This window comes from Drosophila obscura, unplaced genomic scaffold (genome assembly GCF_018151105.1).
Source record: "Drosophila obscura isolate BZ-5 IFL unplaced genomic scaffold, ASM1815110v1 contig_200, whole genome shotgun sequence".
NCBI lineage: Eukaryota > Metazoa > Arthropoda > Insecta > Diptera > Drosophilidae > Drosophila > Drosophila obscura.
The window spans coordinates 5347152-5369931 of NW_024542791.1; the positions used below are offsets into that span (position 1 = coordinate 5347152).

Here is a 22780-nt window from a genome sequence, read left to right on the forward strand (position 1 = left end):
TCATTAAATAATTTAAGTGTCTACTAATTGCTTACCTTTCTGGATACATAAGCACATTGCCCCTGGTATTTTAACTTACAGCAATACTCAATGCCCAAAGAATGTCGCTAAGATACATATGTATGACAGGTGAAAAGCAGGACATTCCATGCTTAATTACAATTGACATACTAATAATGAGGGGTCCACCTCAAACCTGACCTAAGAATGTCAGGTGGAATATTTGGTTGCCCATTGAGGATACGTACTGGTATTTATTTGTTGATTCCACAGCACACGCACGTGTTCTCGGGGTTGTGGTACCTGAAACTGGTATGGCTTGAAGCACCACGTACCACCCAATACAACCTGGCTGAATTAAGATGGTGGTTTTTGTGGTGGAGCTACAAGTGCTTTAATTCCGAATTAAAATAACGAATTTCGAAGTTGCCACACGTTCTGGTTCTGGTTGTGTATGAGCATGTGTGCGCGCTGGCGTCGGCTTTGACACACGACATGGGTGCATGGGGCACAGAGCCACAATTGAATTATAAAGTTTATCGCATGCAATTCGCAAAACTCACTAAAGGAGCAGCACGAATGCATTTTTAACTTCCCAACCACCCTCCTCTTGAGTGGGATCGCTCTGCTGCTGGGGAATTCCTTTGTGCATTTCTAAGCGGGGAAGAAGCCAAAAACGAAACTCAACTGTGGCATTTTCGGGTGCAAAGTGAAATGGTTTTAGCTTTTCCAAACAGTTTCCTAGGCATCCTAGTAGACAGCCACAAAAAAAAATGCACACAAAAAGTAAATTTGGACTGTAGAAAAAGAGCTCAGCATTCATCCAAGATGACGGCAAAGGAGAGTTTGTCGGTGCTCTGTTGAATAAAGCAAAGACCCCGCTAGATTTTTCTTCACCGATTGAATTCCGATTCCACAAATATATTTATTCATTGATATTTACATTATATTATTCTTATCAGTTTTCTATAAAGATTATTGAGTTAACATTTCCAAAAACTTGTGCTTTAATTGATGACTTTAAGAGTTTCCGTAATCAATCCCCCTCCCCAATGATTAGCTATCGCGTGAGTTTTATTGCGCATACGCCACGTGTGCCGGTTTGGCATTAACGGAAGCTTTCATGTGCCCGTCCTTCCCTTGGAGGATAAAAAACTCTCATTAAATTTCTAAGTAGATTTCAGCTTTAAGTCGCTGTCAAACTCTCGATTTATGTGCTCTGATAAGATAGCATATGATGAGGCGCAGAATGGTGGGAAACTGGGGTCAGTGCTCTATTTTCATTCACATTTTATTCGCCCCCAGTTCGGTGGCTACTACTCTGAGCAATTGCAGCCGTCTGAGGCAGATTTGGCTGTGCCTATTTGTACAATAGCCTCGCCGTTTTGTCTTAAAGTCCGCAGTTGTCAGGAACGACCCAGACCCGGACCCGTCCACTGACGCACACAAAAGCCGCAGCCCACACGCACAGACAGACTCAGACTCCCAGTCAATAAGTTAGCTCGAGTCGTGGCCTGTTCTGTGTCCTGTCCTGTGTAGCGTCCTGTCCTGTGTGGTCATGTCCCTGGCTGCGGTTGGAAGTGAAACTGGGGACTGCGGCCATGGCATTGTCATTCTGGTCGACCATGGTATTCAATTATGCAAAGAGCTGGCAACAACAATGCGAACGGCTACATGAAAATTATGTTTTTAATTTTTAAGCGTACAAAAACAATGAAAAGGAATACCGAAACGGTAGCTACAACAAAATTGGACCGCCACGAGACGCATCAAACAACATTAAAAAGTCAGGAGTTTGTTGCAAAAGCCAACCCACCAAATACAGAGACAGAAACGACATACAGATGTTCAGAGGGAAACACAGAAAAGACAGAAGGATGAACAGTGGGTAGAATTGTAGAGAGTTGTGGGTAAAACTTTGGGGTTTACTTTGGGACTCGAAAACTGCAAAGGATTTAACAGGAGAATAAGTGCATTTCTAGGAAATCACAAGTAAATATAATATTTAGATTTTTAAAAGAACACTTACGACTTTAATAAATGTACACAAAAGCTAACACAACACGAAAGCATTTTCTTGGCTTCCAGAATTTGTACAACTTACAACTTAATAATGCCTGATCAACTATTTTTACGGAACTCTTTTGGACTTTTCTTTTGGGTAGCTTACCACGATTTAAGCTGAATAAACTCACAAGGACGTGTCCCATTGTATGGCAACCAATTCGCTGGCCAGCTAACCAGCATCAGCTGGCTTTTAAGTGCCCAGGACATTGGCCACGGATGGCATTGTTTGGCTGGCACCAGGACCCTGCTGAGGAAGGACCAGAACGGCACATAATCAAGAGGGTTTTTTGAGGGTCCAGGTCCAGTCAGACGCAGCTCCCATGAAGCTGCCGTCGGGTAACGCACTAAATCGGATTAGCCCTGAATTATCCTTGTTGGCATTTATTTTGGCTGTGAGCTCACATATATACATATATTTATATACATATACTGTATATATTTACAGTAGGAGTTTGGAGCAACTTGTTTGCTGGCCACTCAACTCCACTCCCTGCACCCTTGTGCCCCACACTCTTCCCCCAAAAAAAGAAAGAAAAACGAGGGAAAATAAAAATAATGTCAACTTCCGTTTTGCTTAGCCAACTTTTGACGCCATCGTCTGTTGTATTTCTGTTGTTTTAAGTTTTTTTTGTTTTCCCCTCTTTCTTTTCTTTTTACTTTGAATTGCAAATCTTTCTCTTCTTTATTTTTGGTTGTTTTACTTTTTATTTTCATTTCATTGTGGGTCATAATGAGGCGCGAGTGGCATGGCATGGCATGCGTGCCCCATTGTCATTTGGAGCCGCTGGCAGTCCTCAACAGAGAGCTCGAGTACGAGTACTGGCATTTGAATTGCGGCAAGTACATTGCTCAATGCTGGTGCCACACGGACGCACGGCAGCCACGTAAATCTATTAACACCTCACGTCTGACTGAAAGATAAGCCGTACCGCTGTAGCATTCAGACTTACAGTCGGAGCAGCAGCCACAGATGGGGATGCCATCGACGAAGGTGTCGAAGTGTGTGCGGTAAATGAAGCATTTTGGAAAGGGCGGCACGTACTCGATGGAGGTCGAGTTTGTAGGCTTGTTTCAACCAAACCCCAAGGCCCCCGGTCCCACACCAGTAGCCACATCAAAAGGCAATCGCAAGCACGCGTTCGCACAACTTTTTCAACTAATTTACATAGAGTTCTTGACGCCGTACCTACGTGACCATGCAATTTGCATTTGCTTGTGTCCTGGCTCCTGGCTGCAACTTTTAAACCAAGTCCCCTCCACCGCAATTTACTTTCCCTGTGCTTATCTGAAGCTGTCTGAAAGTGCGTTTAAAATAAACACGAAGATGGCTTCTTAGGAAGCTGGCATCAGTTTAAGATTGATTAAGACGTATCTATTGTCGAACACGTTGGCTGGCCCTTAATGCCTTGGCACGTAGCCTCAGCTGGCGGGCAGGCCCTGAAGCGTTTTAGCTTAACCATTTTATACAGCTGATGTAATGGGAAAACATATAGAAGAGTATATATTTCGTGGAAAAATAAAAACAGAAAGAAATAAGGAGAATTTTCTGAGTTACGTGGAGAAATATAAACAGAAAGAAAAAGGGAGAATTTTCTGAGTTACGAATTATTTGATTATTTAAGAAGAAGCCATTTTAAGCTATTTAATTGTAGCATTGAACAAGCAACGCACAATTTGGAATAAAATAAATAAATAAATCAACAAATTAAGGCAAATGTCTGAATTCCCATTCATCCCATCTTCTTTTAGTAGCCATCTAGCTCTAGGAAGAGGTAACACCGACTCGAACCATCAAGAACAGTCAGCTACCTCCCATCCGTGCGTTTAAATATGTATATATACCCTTATATCGTGGCTTGGGTGTTCGTGATAGAATCTCATCTATAAACATTAATCGCTCTTTTATGAAGTATAATAAATTTTGCGTTACACGTTGGCCCGCAATTTAACGCTTTTTTCTTCCATTTGTTCAGGGCTTTAAGGAAACAGAAAATAAAGAAAATCCTTTAGATTTTAGTTTCTCTAAAAATAGCTTTATTTATATGTATTTGATTGGTACCCAGTTTTGGTTTTCGGTTTTTCTTTGTTTCTAGTGTTTCTGTGTGAGTTTTCTAGTTGCTTCTCAGTGGCATTTGGATGCAAACAACATGAGGAAACAATTATTAAATACATACAAATAATCCTTATATGAATATCATATAACAATCACGAGTTGATTTTTTATTGGTTTTGATGGAATACTTATTTCAACGATCTAAGCAATATACATTCATATACAGATAAATAATTATCAATATAATAAACATTCTATCGAACTCTATCTTCTCTAAATACGTGTAAATTTGTTTGGTGTTTGATTTATGCCTAGAATCGAATTGAATCAATAAATAAATATATTTTATTATATTTCTTATACGAATAGAATTTCTCTGTACTCTGTTTTTGTTTTTGTTTTTTTGTAATAGTAGATATATTTATTTATTTCCATTGTTGAGCTCAAACATTTTACAAATATTTGCCATGCACTTGTCTCATTGTGTTTCGGGGATTCTTACAGAATTGTACAATTCCATTGTCTGCTGCAGCGGGGCCGTTGATGGATTATTTTTTTTTTGTTTGCCCTGAAAATTGATTTACAATACAAAAATTCTCCCCGCTCCAGGCAGTTCAAAAAAGTTGTATATCGTTCACTTAATTGGCATTAAGAATGCAGAACATACAAAATAAAAACGAAAACATTACCATGAAATATGTATGTTTTTAATTTTGCTTTCAATTTTTTTAAGCAGCGGTAGCATATGAATTTTTAATATTAAACCGAGCTTATCCGGTCCTTAAAAGCATATTTTAATTTGCACAACAACAAATTTAAATGGTAATGCCATTTCAATTCAACCAAAACATAATCAACTTATAATTATTCATTTCGACCTTGCAATAAATTCATTTGCAACCAATTGCTGTATTTTATTATTACAGGCAGCATTTCGTCGAGTCAGCTTAATGAAAATAAATGTGTTATATTTGTATTGGGGAAGCGGGAGAGTCAGCTTAAATATATGGTGGGGACCTGGTGAACGGAAGAACTTTTCTGTAAGCTCTCCACAAAACACTACTAATTGACCCATAATATTATTTCATTTTGTGACTACTTGAAAAAACTTGAGTATTTCTAACTTTTTCGGGAACCTAATTTTGTTTAATTAAAATGTACAAAAACTTTTTGGATTGAAATTCATTGCTTGCTCATTTATTTCCTCGGAATTTTTTGTTTCATTTTATTTCAGGGTATTTTTGATTGAATAAACCATAGTTTTAAAATAGATTGTTCATCCTTTGTTTAGTTATATTTTCATTGGTCACATGTTGCTTGTTTGTTGCTCGTTTTTTGTTTTTTGTTTGTGTTTTTTTTGCTTAGGTACTGTGCATGAAAACCTTGAAATGAACAAACGGAAACCTAGAGACATTTCGAATAGATTTATATTTGTTGTTAAGTTTTAGTGTTTGATTTAACAAGAATGTGTTTTATTGCTTTTGGTTTAGCACTTGCCTGGCGAGGCTTTTAACTTAATTACGAAGGCTACATTCATATGGAACTACAACCTAACTGCCTTGCTCCCAGCACCAAGTCCTCCTCGATCTAAGCCCAGTCGTAATGTTAACTCAAGGATTTATGTATTTAGATAACTTTAGTAGATGATAAATAATGTGTGTGTCTATACAGTGACTATAATTTACAGGCCTAAAAAGTCTTAACTGGCTTTATATGCTAGTTATATTCTCCATAAATGTTTGCTGAACTCTAATAGTTCGAATTCTATATATATGTATATAGTATCTCTATATTTTTTCTTTAATTCAATTCTCTATATATGTATATAGTATCTCTATATTTTTTCTTTAATTCCTTTTACATTAATATTGTATATGCAGCATAATTAACTTTGATTATACACATTAAGATAAATATTGCATCCTTTGCATTTTCTTTGATTATAATACAATGCTCTTCCTCAGCTTGCTGTTTTATTTCTGGCTCGCTTCGCGAAGTTCTTCTATATGCTTAGAATTCTCTTTCTACAGATTCTTCTTTGGGCCTCTTGTCTATAGATTTTTTCTCCATTCAATTACTTCTATATGTTTTTGTCTCCCATTTGGACTTTTTCTATGGTTTTCAGAGACTCTGCTGGAACATCTTTTTTATACATTTTTCTGGCTCTGTTTCTTTTCCTTCTAGAGGTTCATACTTCCTTCTATAACATGTTCTATTGGTAAGAATGAATATATCTTATTCTTAGCTTAGTAATTGATATAAGTAGTGTATGAGTGTGTCTGTGTTCTGGGAACCATTTCTGGAGCTTACACACTGTCGGGCTGCTCTCAGAGATAGTTGGGCCTGGAAACGCAGCACAGTAGGCTCATGTTCTTGCAGATATAGTTCTGGCGCCTCTTGGCCTGCCAGGGTCCAGTGGTGTCCAGGGCTGCGTTCCTTTCTGCAAACAGCAAATGAAAGAGTAGCCGACATTTAGTTTGATTAATGAATGAGGCTGTGTGAGTCCCTGAATACAACAGCACAAACAGAGAGACACATTTACACTAATGGCTGGGTCGCCGCTTTGCCCTTTTTTGTATGCTATACAATTTTGTTTGCCCAACGGCCTCCGGTCTCTCGTCTCCGCTGAGTGCCACTGTTGTCGGGCCTTGGCTAAATATCAAAGTGCACGACTATGGCAATGCAACAGCCACAGCAGGAGCAGTAATGGGGAGCCTGCGCATACGAGTACTCACCCAAATATGCCTCATGTTGTGGCATGTACTCCTGCAGCTCGGATAGCAGAACGGCAATGTCCTGCGAGTCTTTGGTGATGCTGCACAATTCCTCCTCATTGAAGTCGGGCGTAAATTGTTTGCACAACAATATTTGGCTTATGACATTCCCCAGATTCGAGGGCCCCGCGCGGTTCTCTATGGTGCGAAAATGCAGACATAAATCAGAATACAGTGATAAGCTAAAGTGATATCCCACAGTCAAGTGGTTGGCCGAACCCCGCCCTCCTCTACACTACCCAGCTTCACTTGCAACTTGCCCCGCACAAAGCCGGGACAGAGCAGCGAAGCTGCAAGTCGGGGCTCTATTCAAAAAAACTCCTTTGCATTGCAATAAAATGAATTATTTTGTTTGGCTTTGCCGCAGCCACAAACAAGAACTCGCATTTCTTTGTTTCATTCATTTGTATGCAAACATTTTCCTTTGAGGTTTGCTTTTCCTTACTTTTTTTAAATTTATTTATTTTCGTGCTATTCCCAGCCTTTTTGTAGCTTCATTAGATGGTGGGATATATTCGGGCTCTTTGATGTTTTTTTCACTGACTGTTTTATTCCTCAAAACCTATTTTGGACTTAAAATTTGGCTAATTTAATAGCCAAATATTTATGACTTTGATTTGGTGAAATATACTCGTATTTATATATTTTGTAATTTCCAAATTTTTAATTCAAAATAAATATGCATATTTACTTGTCAATGCATCCACATTCACAAATGGGAATTTTGTGACTTTTTCGCCTTTGATTGATAGCTGCATATACAGCCATCAGTCTCTCCGATCATGCATCAATCTTCATGAAAAATAGTCGATTTAATTACTTAGTGATTCTGTCACTTCAAAAACAATTGAGCTTCAAACTTCAATGCATTGCAATCCATTTTAGTGTATATGCAATATTCATATATCAAATACAAATACATTGAATGCACGAGTTGGCAATGGCACCATTCAATGCCTGTTATTTTTCATACCCTTGGCTCGAAGTGTACAAGGGTGTGTTGTATTTGTCATGATGTATAAGTCTGACTAATAGATGAGCAGATCAACTCTCATAAAAAAGGGACAAGCACAGAGCTGTACGTGTGTCCTCAAAGGTTCTTTTCTGGATGGTCGGTCTATTTCCCTTTGTTTTCCATTCGTTTCATAGTTCAATCATAGTATTAGGTACGAGCTAGTGCGCCAAATACCCAGCAGTATCCCTATTCTTGTTCGATTTAAGCACTGGAATCCAATGAATATTTGCTTGCATGGCAATAATTAAAGGCCCACATAAAGCATAAAGCTGTCTTTACCCAGCTGATATTGCGAATAATTTTTGTTGGAAATTACAACAGCAAAGACCAAAAAAAAAAATCGTTTTCAATTTTTGAATTTTTTATAGTCTTTTCTGCGTTGATGGCATTTTCATGGCACTGCAGAAATTTTGTTTGTTTTCACCGGGGGGATACGGATGGGGAGAAGATGGCCATAAATTGGATGCAACAACAGGGCCAGGACCAAAAGCGCCGAACCTGACTCTGGCAGAAATTCTGTAAATATTTATTCTCACTCTCTCTCGCACTGCGTATTGACAGCGGGTATCCAGCCTCAGTGCAGCGGTTGCAATTTAAAAATTTATGATCAGCAATTGGCATTTGCCATTCGCATTTGTATTCCCCGACAATTGCCATGGTCAGCACGGGCACAAATCAGTCAGAATCCCTGTCCACGTTCATGTGTATATTTGCACTCGCACGTCCACATTAAACATGGGCAAAGAATGCCAATCAGAGCGAGCTGCACTCGAGTGGAATGCATCTTCACTGCCAAACAATTGTTGAACGTGTGTGCCTCCGAGTGTTTGTTTGATGAGGAGATGGTAAGTGAGTGGGCGAGTGAGGGCAGACACAGGGAGACGTTACTTCCACGGAGCATTCAAAAAGTGCAATATATTGTCACGAATATATTTTTTTGTCCTTTGATTCCATATTGAAATATGAATATTATCGAACATCAATCAGTATAAATCATCTATTAATTAATTCGCTTATCGTATGGTAATTACGATCTGTGTATGTATCTTTGAAGGATGCTAATCAAAGACTTTTTGGCTAGTAATTAAAATACCCTTGCTCCATTTCCATAAATTATAAGATAAACTGATTTCAAATGTTCCACAAGTATTCAACATTACTGAATCCAATTGGCAACGGAAGCACCCAGTTTGTACCAATTATGTAGCCCGAAACCCAACTCCAAGTGCCAGGGTCCATGTCTGACTTTGACATTTGCTAACAACAGCAAATTTTCAATGACCCGCAACTGCAAGGCGACAGCTGAAACATGTCTCCTGCCAACTAGCAACCCAACCAAAACTCAACCAAATGCCCACCAGTCCCCAGTGATGGGTGCGGTGCGGGTGCACCACCCATGTAGGGCAAATCGTGCGTTGGTGCGGAATTAAACTTACCATAATAGCCAGACATATCCATTGGCACGACCTGTATGAGACGATAACTTTTCACAAGTTCACGTAGGAATAACTGGGCCATGTAGAACACTAGCACCAAGTGCGGGTTGTCGGTGAGTATGCCATCGGCCATGGCGCTGAAAAAAAAACAATGGCATGCCAAGGTAATATGAACATCTCTCTTTAGCTATTTGTATATATGTATGTATGTATATTACCATTGCATATACATATGTGTGTGGGATATTGCAGAGTTGGAATGCCGCATTGTGTGGGCCACATTTGTGGCACGCCAAATTGCATGCGGAAATTGTGGAATGAAATTTGTATGAATTTATGACATTTTTTATGACGTGGGTGAGAGCTCAGAACGAGGGTCATCAAGTGGCGACAAACTAATTCATTTCCGTCCGACATTTTAAACGAAATGTTCGATTTTTTAATTTGCAGTTCAACTTTGTGTTCTTATGTAGCAATTGATTTTTTTGCGGATTGCCAAAGTTGTATACAATTTATGGACTTTTAAAAGATGGAAACTAAATTAGGGGACAACTACTGAAGCAAGAAGGATTCAGCTAAGACATAGTAACATTCCCCACTAATATATTAGACTTTAAAGAAAACTATAACGTATCACCCGGATAATGTTCCATTAATTTCAATTGGACACTGCTGGATGAGTAAGCTATAATTTTGTGTAATCTATGATCAGCACCAGAAACTAATTTTAATTTTCCGCCACACGCCCCAAAATAATTTATGCAAAGCTCTTTCGATTCGGATTCCCAGAGAACAGTGGCATAATTCATTTGGAAAACAGTCGGAATTTACAGTCGGTTCGCAAATTGCTGCTTAGTTGACATTAATTTCAGTTCTAGAAAGAGCACTGCGACACAGACAGGGCAATTATGAGTGGGGTATGCAAAACTCACTCCCAAGTCGCAGGGAATGGAACCCTAATATAAATTGCCATAAACATATTTACAGCAACACAGGAATAAATTCAATTTGTAAAATTGCTTTTGCATTGCCTAAACTCTGTGGAGCGAGTGGTGCCTCATAGCTGGAAATGAGAAATATATACATATTTTACCAGAATTACCCCCCATCCCAGCTGACACTAAAAGTGTTGCCGTGTCTTCTGACTCCGACTCCGACCTCCTTCTGGCAGGCATTAAAGCAAATAAATTGCGAATTAATCTTTCCCAAGGTGTGTGTGTGTGTAGGTCTGCACCTCTGAGAGTGTGGGAGAGTTTTTGTGAGGATTCAGCTTAAAGCGATTTAGATGTGGGTTCGGAGGGCTCTCAAGCGCAATTTGATTGGTGGTGGAATAGGCTAAGTACAATTTGTTTGTGTGTGTTTTTTGTTAAAAAAAAGTCCAAAATATGTGGGAAGCAAAAGGGCTGTTTAGTCGATTAGTATTACTAATAATTTCTGAGGAAATTATGAATTAATAATTATTAAATATTAAGCGGAAGTTTATTTGTGATTAGTATACTCCACGGCTAAGGACAGTTTGTCTTTTGATTGTGGTTTTTGTGTAAAAGAGTACCAAATATGTGGGAAACAAAAGGGCTGTTTATGAGGAAAATAATAGCTTGGGAAACAATTTACCCATATATTTGGGAAAACTGTTTAGTCGATTAGTATTAATTAATTTTTAATTATTATTTTCCTCAGAAATTATTAATAATACTAATCGACAAAACACCATTTTTCCTACCAAATATGTTGGGAGTATGATGCATGTGGAAGTGTCCCACATATTTGGGAAGCAATAGGGCTGTTTAGTCGAATAGTATAAGTTAATTAATTATTAATTTTTGACTAAGCAACCCATTTTGTTTAGAAGTACTAGAAGTACTATAAAAGTACTTTAGGTGCCACCTAAAGAATAGAATAAGATTCCTTCTAAATAATAATAGAACCATTTTGCAAGATAGATAAAAACACAGCAGAAATTCTCCTTTAGCACTCGTAAAATGTATAAGTTCGTTACTAAAAAGGTTCCACCGGTTCCCTCGAATCATGATACCCTCTCGTGTTGCTGTTTTGAACATTACCATTGATTGTAACAACAGCAAAAGAAGAGAACACTTTCAGGACATTTAATATGCTTAAAATGTAATCAAATTAATGCTAAGCGATTTTCTGTGAAAAACTGCAAGCTGTAAATGCCAGAGAGCAAATGTTTTAATGATTTCCCCACCTTTCTCTTTCTTTGTGGAAGGGACCATCTCTCGTTATTCTGGCGGATTGCGGTGCGCGGACATTAACGTGGGTCATTTTCACCAACAACACCAACAAAATCGCAATAATAAGTTTAAGCAACGAAACGAAATCTGCAAAGCATCCAAAAACCCCCCAGAAAAAATGGAGGCTAGGAGCGAAGGGCAAACAGAACAGAGGAGACCCAAACAAAAAATAAGGAAAATTGTGAAGGGGCAGACCATTGTCAGCAGCTGGTCTTGATTACAGTTTGGACGTTACATTCATTTATTGCAAATAACAGTGAAATATTTTTTATTTTTCCTCACTGCTAGACCCAACGCGAAACGACCCAAGGAAATTCTGGTGAAAATTGCAGAAATGTACGCAGGGATGAAGGTTCATAAAGCGCTTTTATCAAAGGATCTCAATGCTGTTTTGTCTGCCCAATCGAAGTTATTAACTGCAGCCTGTATAAAGTTGTTAAAATGGCCGCAATTTACGATGTTGCCCATCCACCCAGCTGACATTTAAGGGAAACAAAATTCATACAAAAAAAGAAAGTCTTCAGCTACATGACGTGACGATCCGTGATGACAAAACTTGACCCAGTTTCAGGGATGGTGTGCGGGGAGTCCAGTCTTTCAATAATATGCTGTCATTTTCACTAACAAGACCACAGAACATCATCCGGTGTCCCGGAACCGGCATCAAGTGTCGAAATAATAAACGAAATTGCCGACAGCGACAATAAAACAATGCAACAAAAGCAGAAGGAGCAGCAAATCCAAGGACTATGGAATGGAATGGTGTACATGCGTTGAATTTGGGGTAATGGAAATCATGTCAGGTAAATGTGGTCCCACAATCTTTTTCATATCGAAGTGTAAACAGTGCTAGATCCGTAATTTTCTTTCCAAATCTTAGATATTTTATATCTAAAAATATTAAATCAGTTTCGTCAGTTCGATTTTATTTGTACCTCTTTTTTCATGCCGCATAATCAAATTCTTTTTTTTTTATCTCTTCTATATAAATTCATCTTCAAACATCCAAAGCCACCACATCTCAGATCTGTTGATATCCCCTAGTTCAATTTTATCTATAAGTCTCCACCGCTTGGATTTCTTGGATTTCACTCAGATTCATACCATTTCTCCCGCTACTGTCCCACCGTGCAGTGGTCGCAGCAGTTGCAGGAAACATAAAATTTCCGACACATAGCCGAAGACAACGCCATCGACAACGTCTATGAGATTGGCTTTAGCTTTGATGGGGTACCCGAGGGGCACAATCCTTGTGTTATGTTCTTCTCTCGGGCCGTAAACAATTGTGTGCCGTGGGAATGCTACCACTGCACAGAGACTACTGCCAAGGACGAACGACTCTGAGCAGACGTCCGAGTATTATTTACAGAGGAAATGCGCTTACACAAACGTGACGTTGCATAGCCCAGCAGACGGGATTGGTTAGGGCCCCGAGCCTAGGATTTTGGTGACTTACTTGCTGTCAAAACAGCAGATCCAAGGCGAAGACAGTAGTTAAAACAAAGGCGACGGCTGCGACGGCGATAGTAATTTAGCAACAACTAACAACTGCACATAACTACAGGACAAACAGCAAAACAAATGCGAAGTAAGCGAAGGCAAATAGACAGATGGATAGATAACAGGAAGACAAACTCAAACACGGGAAATGGACCGAACGTCGCCTCCAAGGATATGTATGTACGACTGGGCAAACAAACAACCAGGCAAACAACTATCAGTCACTTAAGGCAGTCGGCAAAGTGCTGCCACCCTCTCGAGCCTCTGGAATGGATATGGAACTGAAGGTGGAAGTGGAAATGGGTATGACTCGAGCAAAGCGAATGTCAGAGTGTCTATTCCAAGGTAGTCGGAGCCGAGCCGACTCGAGCTTTTTTCTCTGTCTGTCTTTCGCGCCCTCGAAGGCAAAGCCAAAACATTTGCTGGCATGTGGGCCACCAGGCATTACAACTTTGTCATGATGTTTGTCTAAGGCAACCATAAAAGTGGTAGCTAAATGGGACTTCTACTTATTATAAATGAAAACTTTTCGGCTTTGTTGAAGGTGGTTTTTGCTTACAAAATACATAAAGAAAATTGGCTTTACCAAAATCTTCAGGCAATTTCAAGATCTCCCAATTATTATCTGTTTTTAATACTTCTTTCCTGTAGGGTGTTTAGTATTCTGTATGGTAAGACTGCCAACTGAATGTATTTCTTGCTTGCCTGTTCTTTTATCTCTCTTTCTTGTCGTGTGTGGTGTTCCTTCTCTCTATCGAGTTGTATTTTGACTTTGGCTGTCTGACATCCACGTATGTCTTGCATGTGTTTACAAAACATAAAACAGCAGCAAACAACCAAACAAGGAAACACTGTCTGAAAGTTTTGGCCGTGTCATTGTCGAGTTGCGTCTGAAGTTTTTCCTTCCTCCACTCGATTTTTGCTCCCTTTTGTTCATTCTGTTCAAAGCATACTTTTTGCTTTTTTCAACTTTTACTTTCAATTTAACTTTCAGCCCCAGCTGAGGACCGTAAAGGAGCAGCCTCTGTCGCTTCGCTAATTCATTGTCGTCACTCATACGCCATGTGCCCCCATTCGAAAATGGAACCTGCTCAATGGTATCCCGAAATGTAGGAGGACGACTGAGTCAAGCTGCTCTTCGGAGTCGTTCATTTGTGTCAATAAAGCAGAAATTAATTGAAATCTCTTTTTTTTTGGAGCTGCTGTTTTTGCTGCTGTCTCTGGCTTGGCAGTCAGCCAATCATCAATTTAACTGTCGTTTTCTCCAGAGTTTCTCTTACTTTTGCTTTCATTCCTTGCCATTTCCTTGGGGTCCTGCACTTTTGCCTACGTGCACACACACTCATCCATACATATCGACGAAATGCTGATGCGGATGCTCGTCTCGTTATATTGACATTTCTTCACTCTAGAGTGACATTTAAAGCGTCTGCTCGATAATAAATCACATTGTCATATGCCGCCGGGGTGTGCTTCAAAAGTTCTACCCCCAAAAAAAACATATGACTGACACCTAACACTCTGACAGGACAGCACGTTCTATGGATTGTGTGTCGGAAATTACAAATATTTTATGTATATGAAAATTTCCTCAAGTTGTTTGCTAAAAAAAAAAGTTTTTTGGTCTCTATCTTTCTCGCTCTGTCTCTGGCTCTGTCTCTGTCATTTTTTGGGGTGTGATAATGGCATATGTGTGGCATCCACATGGGATTTCAATTTTGTAACATTTTATGCTTCGGCCAGGGCATAAATCAATAAATTGAAGTCGGTAAACAGACAGCCCAGAGCTGGGGGACCCCCGAAAAGTCAACGGGAATGTTAAAGTTTTGCTCGATTCCAGATGACACACAACTGAAACTGGAGCTCTCTAGAGTGCATCTATATCATATTGATGGGTGGCAGCTGTTGCGAGTGCCAATGTTACAATCGAGCTCCCTTGCTGAACAAATTTTCCTTTCACACAATACTTTTCCTATGTAGCTGCAATCGCAAATATTTCCTCTCAAAAGGTTTAATGAAAAAAAAAATTACCAAGCATTGTGCTTTCCGGAGGCAGCTTACAAAAATGCTTTTCACTTTTGCCTTCAGGAAAGGGAGGGTCCTGCCCCACACTACTTTCATCCTCTGTGTAGAGGGAACAGCTGATAAATTATGCAGCATTGTAAAATTGAATTTCAACGTCAGGCCACTAGCTCATTTCGAGAGCATACCGGGAGGCTTCAATCCGAGTCCAACAAATTGTTATTTATGTTATCCCTTTCACCCACAGCCCAGTCTCCATCCATCATTCTTTGGGCGCTCTAGTAAATTTGACTGCAATTAGATTTGCATACATTTCCATAAAACACTCACAAACAGATAGAGAGACGGAAACGAAAACGGAAACGGAGAAGAAGGTCCCAAAATGTCACACACACGATGCTGTTTATGTTTATGTTAATGGGATCCCTTGAGGGTACCCGAATCTTGTTCAGATAGGAGGATGCATGGTGGCAGATGGTACGAGTATGTGCTTACCTCTTGACCTGCGGCAGGAGTATCTGGGCGGTGTGCTTGAATGCCTCCACGCAGGTGCGACGCAGCTTGCGTATCTTCTCGCGCAGCTCGGGGCAATCCTTGGCCTGCCCCACGTGTATCAGCATATCGCGGAACAGTGCCACATGGCTGTTGATCTCCACGATGAGCTGAAAGTACACCAAAGAGTATATATCAGCATCAGTATATATATTTACATATAGCCAGGGTCAACGACAGCCAACTGATGCTTAATTTATGCCAAAGCTCTCTATTGGGCCATGCACATAACACATTACATATTTTAATTTATGCAGAGCCAACCGGCTCCGGGAACCCTCTCCAACAACCGCAGGCAGTAGCCTATTTGTTCAGGCTCCGGCTGCTCGTTCAGCCAAAGAAAATTTCTGGGAATTTTCCCAGCCAGATAAAACTGAGGCGGCGGCGGCTGCTGCTGCTCCTGCTGCTGTCGTTTTTGTTGCTGTCCTTTTTACGGCTCATTGCCGAAACGGAGGCGGCAAATGAATCGGGCAATCGAGCCTTAATTCTTCTGCCTTTGCCTGCGGCCAAATCGGGCTCATAAAAATTAAAATGCCAGGCAATGCAAGGATTATTACGGCTCCTTTTTACTGCTTCTAGGGTTGGTTAGCCCTTTTATGGATCTGAATGAGAAGGGTAGAGCTGTTGCCGAGAAGTGTATTAAGTCAATTATTATTGACTATATACTGTATTTTGGGCACTAACTTAAGCCAATAGCCTTGTCTTTAAACAAATTTTTGCAATCTTGCTAAATAAATGAGTATGAATATTTTCATATAATGGTAAATATTTTATGATATTCTTTAAAGTGTTTCAGATAAACGTATTTTTAAATTCTTTAGTCTTGTTTAAAAACTGTAGGTCCTATTATTCAACCCTAATTTAGCGTATGCATCCGAGTATCTTAAGTTCCCAATTAAATCTAGAAGGTTCCATCTCATCAGCAACAGTATTTCCTATGCCAGCTCTTTTTAATTATATATTCTTTTGCTGCCTCCAAGTTAATTTTCCAGTCAGTCATAGACAAAGGCATAATTTTCCGCATTACTCACACAAATCCAATGCCAATCCCGCCCCCACACACCGGGGGGCGTGTGTGGTGTGTGTGCGTGCCACGCCCACATACATTTTGAGCAGCACGTTTAAATATTAATGGTTGACTCTGGCAACCTCATTTCCCACGTAGTAGTACGTTCCACCTCCCCTCCATCTCTGGTCGTGCACTTCATTTAAAACGCGGCGTATGCGTAATTTTAATAATCCCCGAATGCCTGAAACGCCTCCCCGCCCCTCAGCGAATGCAAAGTGAATTCTGTGGCTTGACTCAATTTGGGTGTAACAGCTGTGTGCGATTTCAGAAAGAGAGGATTGGGAGGATTGGGAGGATTTACAGCTTTATGAAATATATGCATGATTAGTCATATTGATGGCATTGGTTTGACAATGCCGACAGAACGAGGAAGGACCGTGGCAGTGCCGGAGCCGGAGCCAGAGGCACTGTCAGAGGCAGCACTTAACCAAATTGCTTATTGAAAGTGCTGCCAGTACGATATTTCCTCAAAACTTTTCTAAGCTGGGGCGGGTTGTGTGGGCGGGGCCATGGTTTTGTAATCATTCCCAAAGCGTGGGCATAGGCAAAACTTTTCCACCATCAGCTGTTGCCTGTGCAGCTAAATTTATTGGATTTATTGTTTTCCCAGTGAGGCTGGATTTTTGGGTGGATGCGATTTGAGCTTCTTCAATATTGACAGATCAAAAGCGGCTATATTGTGGGCTCATTTCGAGGAGTGTCTATCCCAGTAAACTCAATGAAAAAGTTAATCAAAAGAGCCAGGAAAAGGGCAGGTAATGAAGGACTTGGGGAAGCTTCAAAGGAAGATAATGAAGGACTAGCTTCCACTTTTAATTCCAATAATATCGTCTGCAAAAGGAATCTCTGCCATATTTCATCCACAACTTTAATAAGCCCTGGCTCAAGGAGTCCCAGCAGTGATGTGTGCTGTCTCTGTTGTCTGTCCTAATTATTTGGGTTTTTTTCCCCGCCACCTGAGAACCAAGGCCAGTGGACCCCATAAAACATATAACACTAGTAAAGCCAGCCACAAACACCACCTGAATATACATAGGTGTAAGCACATAAAAGCCACACGCATAAATTTTATATGACGCTCAAATCTGCGAGATAAAGACACAACAAAAACCGAGTTGGGGAAACCAGAATTGCAAAAAGTTCATGCAGCACATGCAAATCCCAGATGTAAACGTTTGTCGTCTTTGGTCCCGGCATAAAAAGGGACACCAGAGAGCGCCAAACGAGCAGTGCTAAACCAGAACACAAAACCTGTAAGAAGGCTTGTAGTTCATAATACGACTATGAGGTACCTCGTATTCGGAAACTGAGCAGAAAATGTTGCAAGAAATTAAGTTGGCATTCACCGTAGATTTTTGTCTTTATTGTGACTTTAACACTAGTTTGATCATAATTATGGCTTTATAGGTGGCCTATAACTCTACACATAATCTATTCATATGAAAGTTGCTTATCGTCAAAAAACAAGCATAACTTTATATGCTGGCAAAGGTAATGACGGCGTAAATTTCCACAAAAATAACATAGCCCTGACTGCTTTCAGTACTGGGTATAAGAGGGCCCAGAAAATGTCTGAAATTACCTGACTGGCTCCACAAAAACTCACCTTTGGACATACACCAAAGAGAACATATGGCAGCCATTCATATAAGTCCGAGGGAAATTCAATTCCCACGGCGTTTTTCTGCCGCGATGTTTGGTTTCTCGCTGGCCAGTAATAAGCGCCGTGCCGTGGCCCTAATGGAAACATCAGCTGAAATGTGTGCCACAAAAGATGTACATCCCCATAATGAAAGTACATGCTACTCGTGTGTGTGTGTGTGTGTGGAATAATTATGGGGCAGCGTGGAAGGGGGACATGCATATTCATGTATTATTCTTTTTCATCTGGTTGTACGAGTAGTATATTCCATGGAACCACTTTGAACTACTTTTGCGTCAACAGTTGAGGCGGAAAATTGAAAAACAGCTGCCGGCTCTTGCCCGCTGCGCCTCGCCTGCAACAAAAAGCTCCAGAGCTGCATGCGTGCTACGTGCCACATGCCGCAAGCCATGAGCTACGTGCTGGCCGTGGCAGGAAAGACACACTCCCTCGCACTGCCCCCAAAATGTGTAAATCAGCAAAAACGCAAATGCCACAATGCCAAGACAAAGACAGCCCTCGGCGGTTTGTGTTCAGGGAAATGATATGAGATGAGATGGGAAGTGAGTCCTCATACTCGTACTCATCTTTGCCCCAGAGACAGGGAGAGAAAATGCTAAAACACAAAAGAAAACGGCGACAAGTAAAACTGAATCTAGACAAAGTGAAAGCGGAAATTAAAATTGCAATACAAAAGAGAGGAACCGACAGAGACAAAGACAGACAGCGTTTGTAACGAAGTGATTGTGTGGCATGTCCACATGACAGTATGTATGTTCTTCTGGGCAAGAAAGAGACAGAGAGAGACTCCTTTGGATACTCGTACATTCAAGAGTGCATTTAGCCCAGGGCCAAAACAGCAATCTGACAATGGCCAGAATTATTACTGTGCGTTGCATAAACATGAGACTAGTCTAAGGATAGGAAAATTCATGCAAATATAAAAACTAAACTAAACTAAACTCTAGTTTCATATTCCTGATTCCTGAAACTTTTTTCACTTTTAAAGACATGTTTCGAAAAGTCAGTGTAATTGTCAGCGTTGCGTAAATGCAAATGAAAAGTGTTGGCTTAGATTATGAGATTCCTTGCTGGTCCGCACATGGCCTGCAGATGGGCCACGCCCAGCTGATATACCATTCCAGTTAATAAATAACACGCACCATTTGCAACACGAGCTGCAAAAACTTTGATAACGGCTTGTTGCTAATGCGCTTTTCACATCGCCCATCTGTGAATGTCCAGATACACCCACAGACACTCACAGATACACTCACCCGCACACAGAGAAGGAGAGAGGGAGAACAATTTCCAGGACAGGGACAGGGGCTAAATGTAACAAAGTGCAATGGCAAAACGCATTAGCCAGCGAACCAACAAGTTGAACTGTAGAATAATTACAATCGAACTGGCAGGAGGCCCCAGGAAGCAGCCAACTAGCCAACTGTCCATTCAACAGTCGACAGGCAGCAGAGCACAACTCCCCATTACCCAAAACCCCTTCTAAGTCAAACCAAAAATTGAGGCTAGCCGAATCACAAGATACCCTTGCCGAACCATGGCTCCAATAGGAGTACGAGCTTGCTTCACTGCAGTGCATTCATCTTGAAAATTTCACAATACTCTCTTCAAGGGCACAACAAAGGTTCGTTACAGCGTTTGGAAATCGGTTGTAGCAGCTCCAAGGCAGCCCGAATGCAACATGGGGCAGCTGGCAACAATACAACACAATGCTGCAGCTGTCCCACCCACATGGCCAATATCGAATGGTCAACTGTGTCTGGCAGCAATCGCCAGGCAGAACACCTATCCCATTCTACTTGGCCCATTCTAGTGGCTACACTTCTGCCACTCTACTAGCCACATTCTAGTTGGAGGGGGCGAAGAAACAACAATAAAAGAGGAGAAGTGTTCCGAACAACCATTGAAGCTCATGTGGCAAAACGGTGGTGTTAACGGGGGGGCACCACCTACCTCGACTCTCGCTGCCACAGAAAGCGATTTGGATTGGGCCAACTGTTATGGTCGGATCACACACAGGACTTTGGGGGTCCTGCCCCAGAGTAATCGAAAATGGTAGTGGAAATTATTTTCAAATCCCTTTAAGTTCTTGGAAGTATTTTCTACAAAAATCAAACAATTGGATCAGCTTGGGGATATGGAGAATTTATTTTAGAAACCCTGAACAGACTTCGTTTTGGTTAATTTCAATGGTTAAGTCAGTTTAAATTATTTGGAGTGTGAATCTTTTGTAACAAATCTAAAATCCTTCCAAATCTATAATTTTTAAGATTTAACGTTGTTTAATTTAAATATTTTAAATAGTATTTACACATATTAACCATGTATTAGATTATACGTTCAAGTTCGAAGATGGTGTTTTTCAAAATGTTTCTTAAACAAGAGAAGAGAGGTTTTTGTACTTGGAAATAATCAAAAGAAATAGCAAATTATTCAATAACAATTCCATTTCCCAGGAAAACTCCCATCAAAATAACGATTTCAATGGGCATTTGGGTCATTGGCGTGAGTGATAACAAGAACTTGTAAGCTGCAAAATCGATAAGATGTTCGCCTAGACCCGACTACAGTCCGACTTTTATTTCCCTGCCACTGCTCGGAGATGAGTGGACGGATACGCACTCAATAGCCGGGGATAACGATGATGAGATTGGGTGGAGTGGCTACTGGGGGTGTCCTGCTCAGCTTACATTATCAATCAAGCCGACTGACAATCAGGCGGCGGGGAGCAGCTTAGCTTAGCGGATACCTTGCCACTATATTGAGAGTGACATGACCCGGGCCAACAAAAGCCACGACTGTTAATGTGTGCGTGCGGACCTTGAACACGATCCTTTGTTTGTTGAAGGCCTTCTATCCTGTTGTGGTTCCCCTTCCAAAAAGGGGAAACCCACATTCATTTGCCCGTCGGATGAGACAAATGTGCGCCGCTAAAGTTAAGTACAAGTTTTCAGTTTTTATCGTGGTCTGACTGCCATTCCCGTGAAAAAAAAGACAGAAGCTTCGACCAAATGTCTGCACAAACATGCCATACATTATTTCAAAATTAATGAAGATGTATTGGCGGCACAGAGAGAGCTCATTTAATGAAAATTGGTTGTAGTTCCTTTGGCACGCACGCACTTTCCACCAAACTGCAGTGGCCATTCCATTATTATTTCCACTCTAGGCCAAGACAGTCAGCGATTTTTCTTAAGAGCCACACCATACCATCATCATGGCTCGTCACTCTGGGCCACGTTCCCCTTTCGTCCTGTGTTTTTGAAAAGCAAAAACATGTCGGCAGTGGCTTGAGTGGTGTGGGCGTGAAAGAGGAGCTGCCTCGTATAAAAGTGCTTCATTACTTTGCGCAACAGCTCGCGAGAATATAATGAATGGCAATAAACGTGTTTCACATTTTCCTTTTCGCTGCCAGTCCACTCGTTGTGTTTCCCGTTGCCCTCTCGTTTTTCACAGCCACATTTTTCATTTTCCAGCTAGACAAGTTTTGTGTATGGTCAAGAGCGCCTCGTTTTAAATGGCAGTGGGTGGGCGAGGAGCGAGGGTCAGCTAACGCTTTTCATTCTCTCCCCCTGCAATCCTTTCAATAACTCTCATCATCTGTTCAGCCCCATCTGTGCTTTGTAAACCAACTTTCTTAGCATGCAAGAAGGATGCCTGATACATTTACTCTAGAATCGTAGAGTAAAAGGACTCTACGACTATAAGAGCTGGAGTAACTTTTGTTGTTTTGAATGAATTGGCAATGCTTTTGCAGATTAAGATTGTTTTAAACTGAAAATTCCTATGATATCTAGACTTTTTAGGACAATCTCAACATCATTCTTAGGCACTAGAATGATAATAATTAATTAGTTCTATTGAAGAAATCATTTTACTTTGCGGTTGTTTTTTGTTGAAATTAAATGCACCCTCGAGGAGGGTATCAATACTTTCGGAGGAACGGAGCTTTGTATATTTTTTCGTATGTTTACCCCTTAATCTTGTTATTATTATTTTTCTGCAGCATCTGCACGCAGTTACTGTTAAAAATTGCAGATTATTTTCAGCTCTGCCTTGGCTTTTGCTGTCCGACTGCCAGTTTGAGATGAAGAATTTCATACCGCTTTAATCAGTTTAGTCGACCCTTAAGCTGCAGGGAAGGCAATTGTTTTTCTTTGGTAAATATATTACAATAGCACACTTTAAGGCAAATGATTAAGGTACTCCTTTAAAGCTTCGGCTTCGGATGCAATAGCATTCTTAAACTATTTTCGCAAATTTCCTGGGGAATTCAAATTTTGAAAGCAATGTAGATTGATTGGTGCTGGCTTTTAAAATGAGTCATACTACTTCGGACTATTGGGAAAAGTCATTGCAATCACACCCGGAATT

General features: G+C 40.6%; 1 protein-coding gene across 1 annotated transcript in view; it reads right to left on the minus strand.

Annotated features, from left to right (window-relative positions):
- Window positions 1-4863: 4863 nt before the first annotated feature.
- The window catches only part of LOC111075271, a 29246-nt gene continuing 11329 nt past the window's right edge, over window positions 4864-22780 (minus strand). The window contains exons 3-6 of the mRNA XM_022368439.2: window positions 15618-15784; window positions 9346-9482; window positions 6856-7032; window positions 4864-6560 (exon numbers count right to left, since the gene is read on the minus strand). Coding sequence (XP_022224131.2) covers window positions 6448-6560; window positions 6856-7032; window positions 9346-9482; window positions 15618-15784 — 594 coding nt within the window. The 3' untranslated portion in view covers window positions 4864-6447. The remainder of the gene's footprint in view (window positions 6561-6855; window positions 7033-9345; window positions 9483-15617; window positions 15785-22780) is intronic.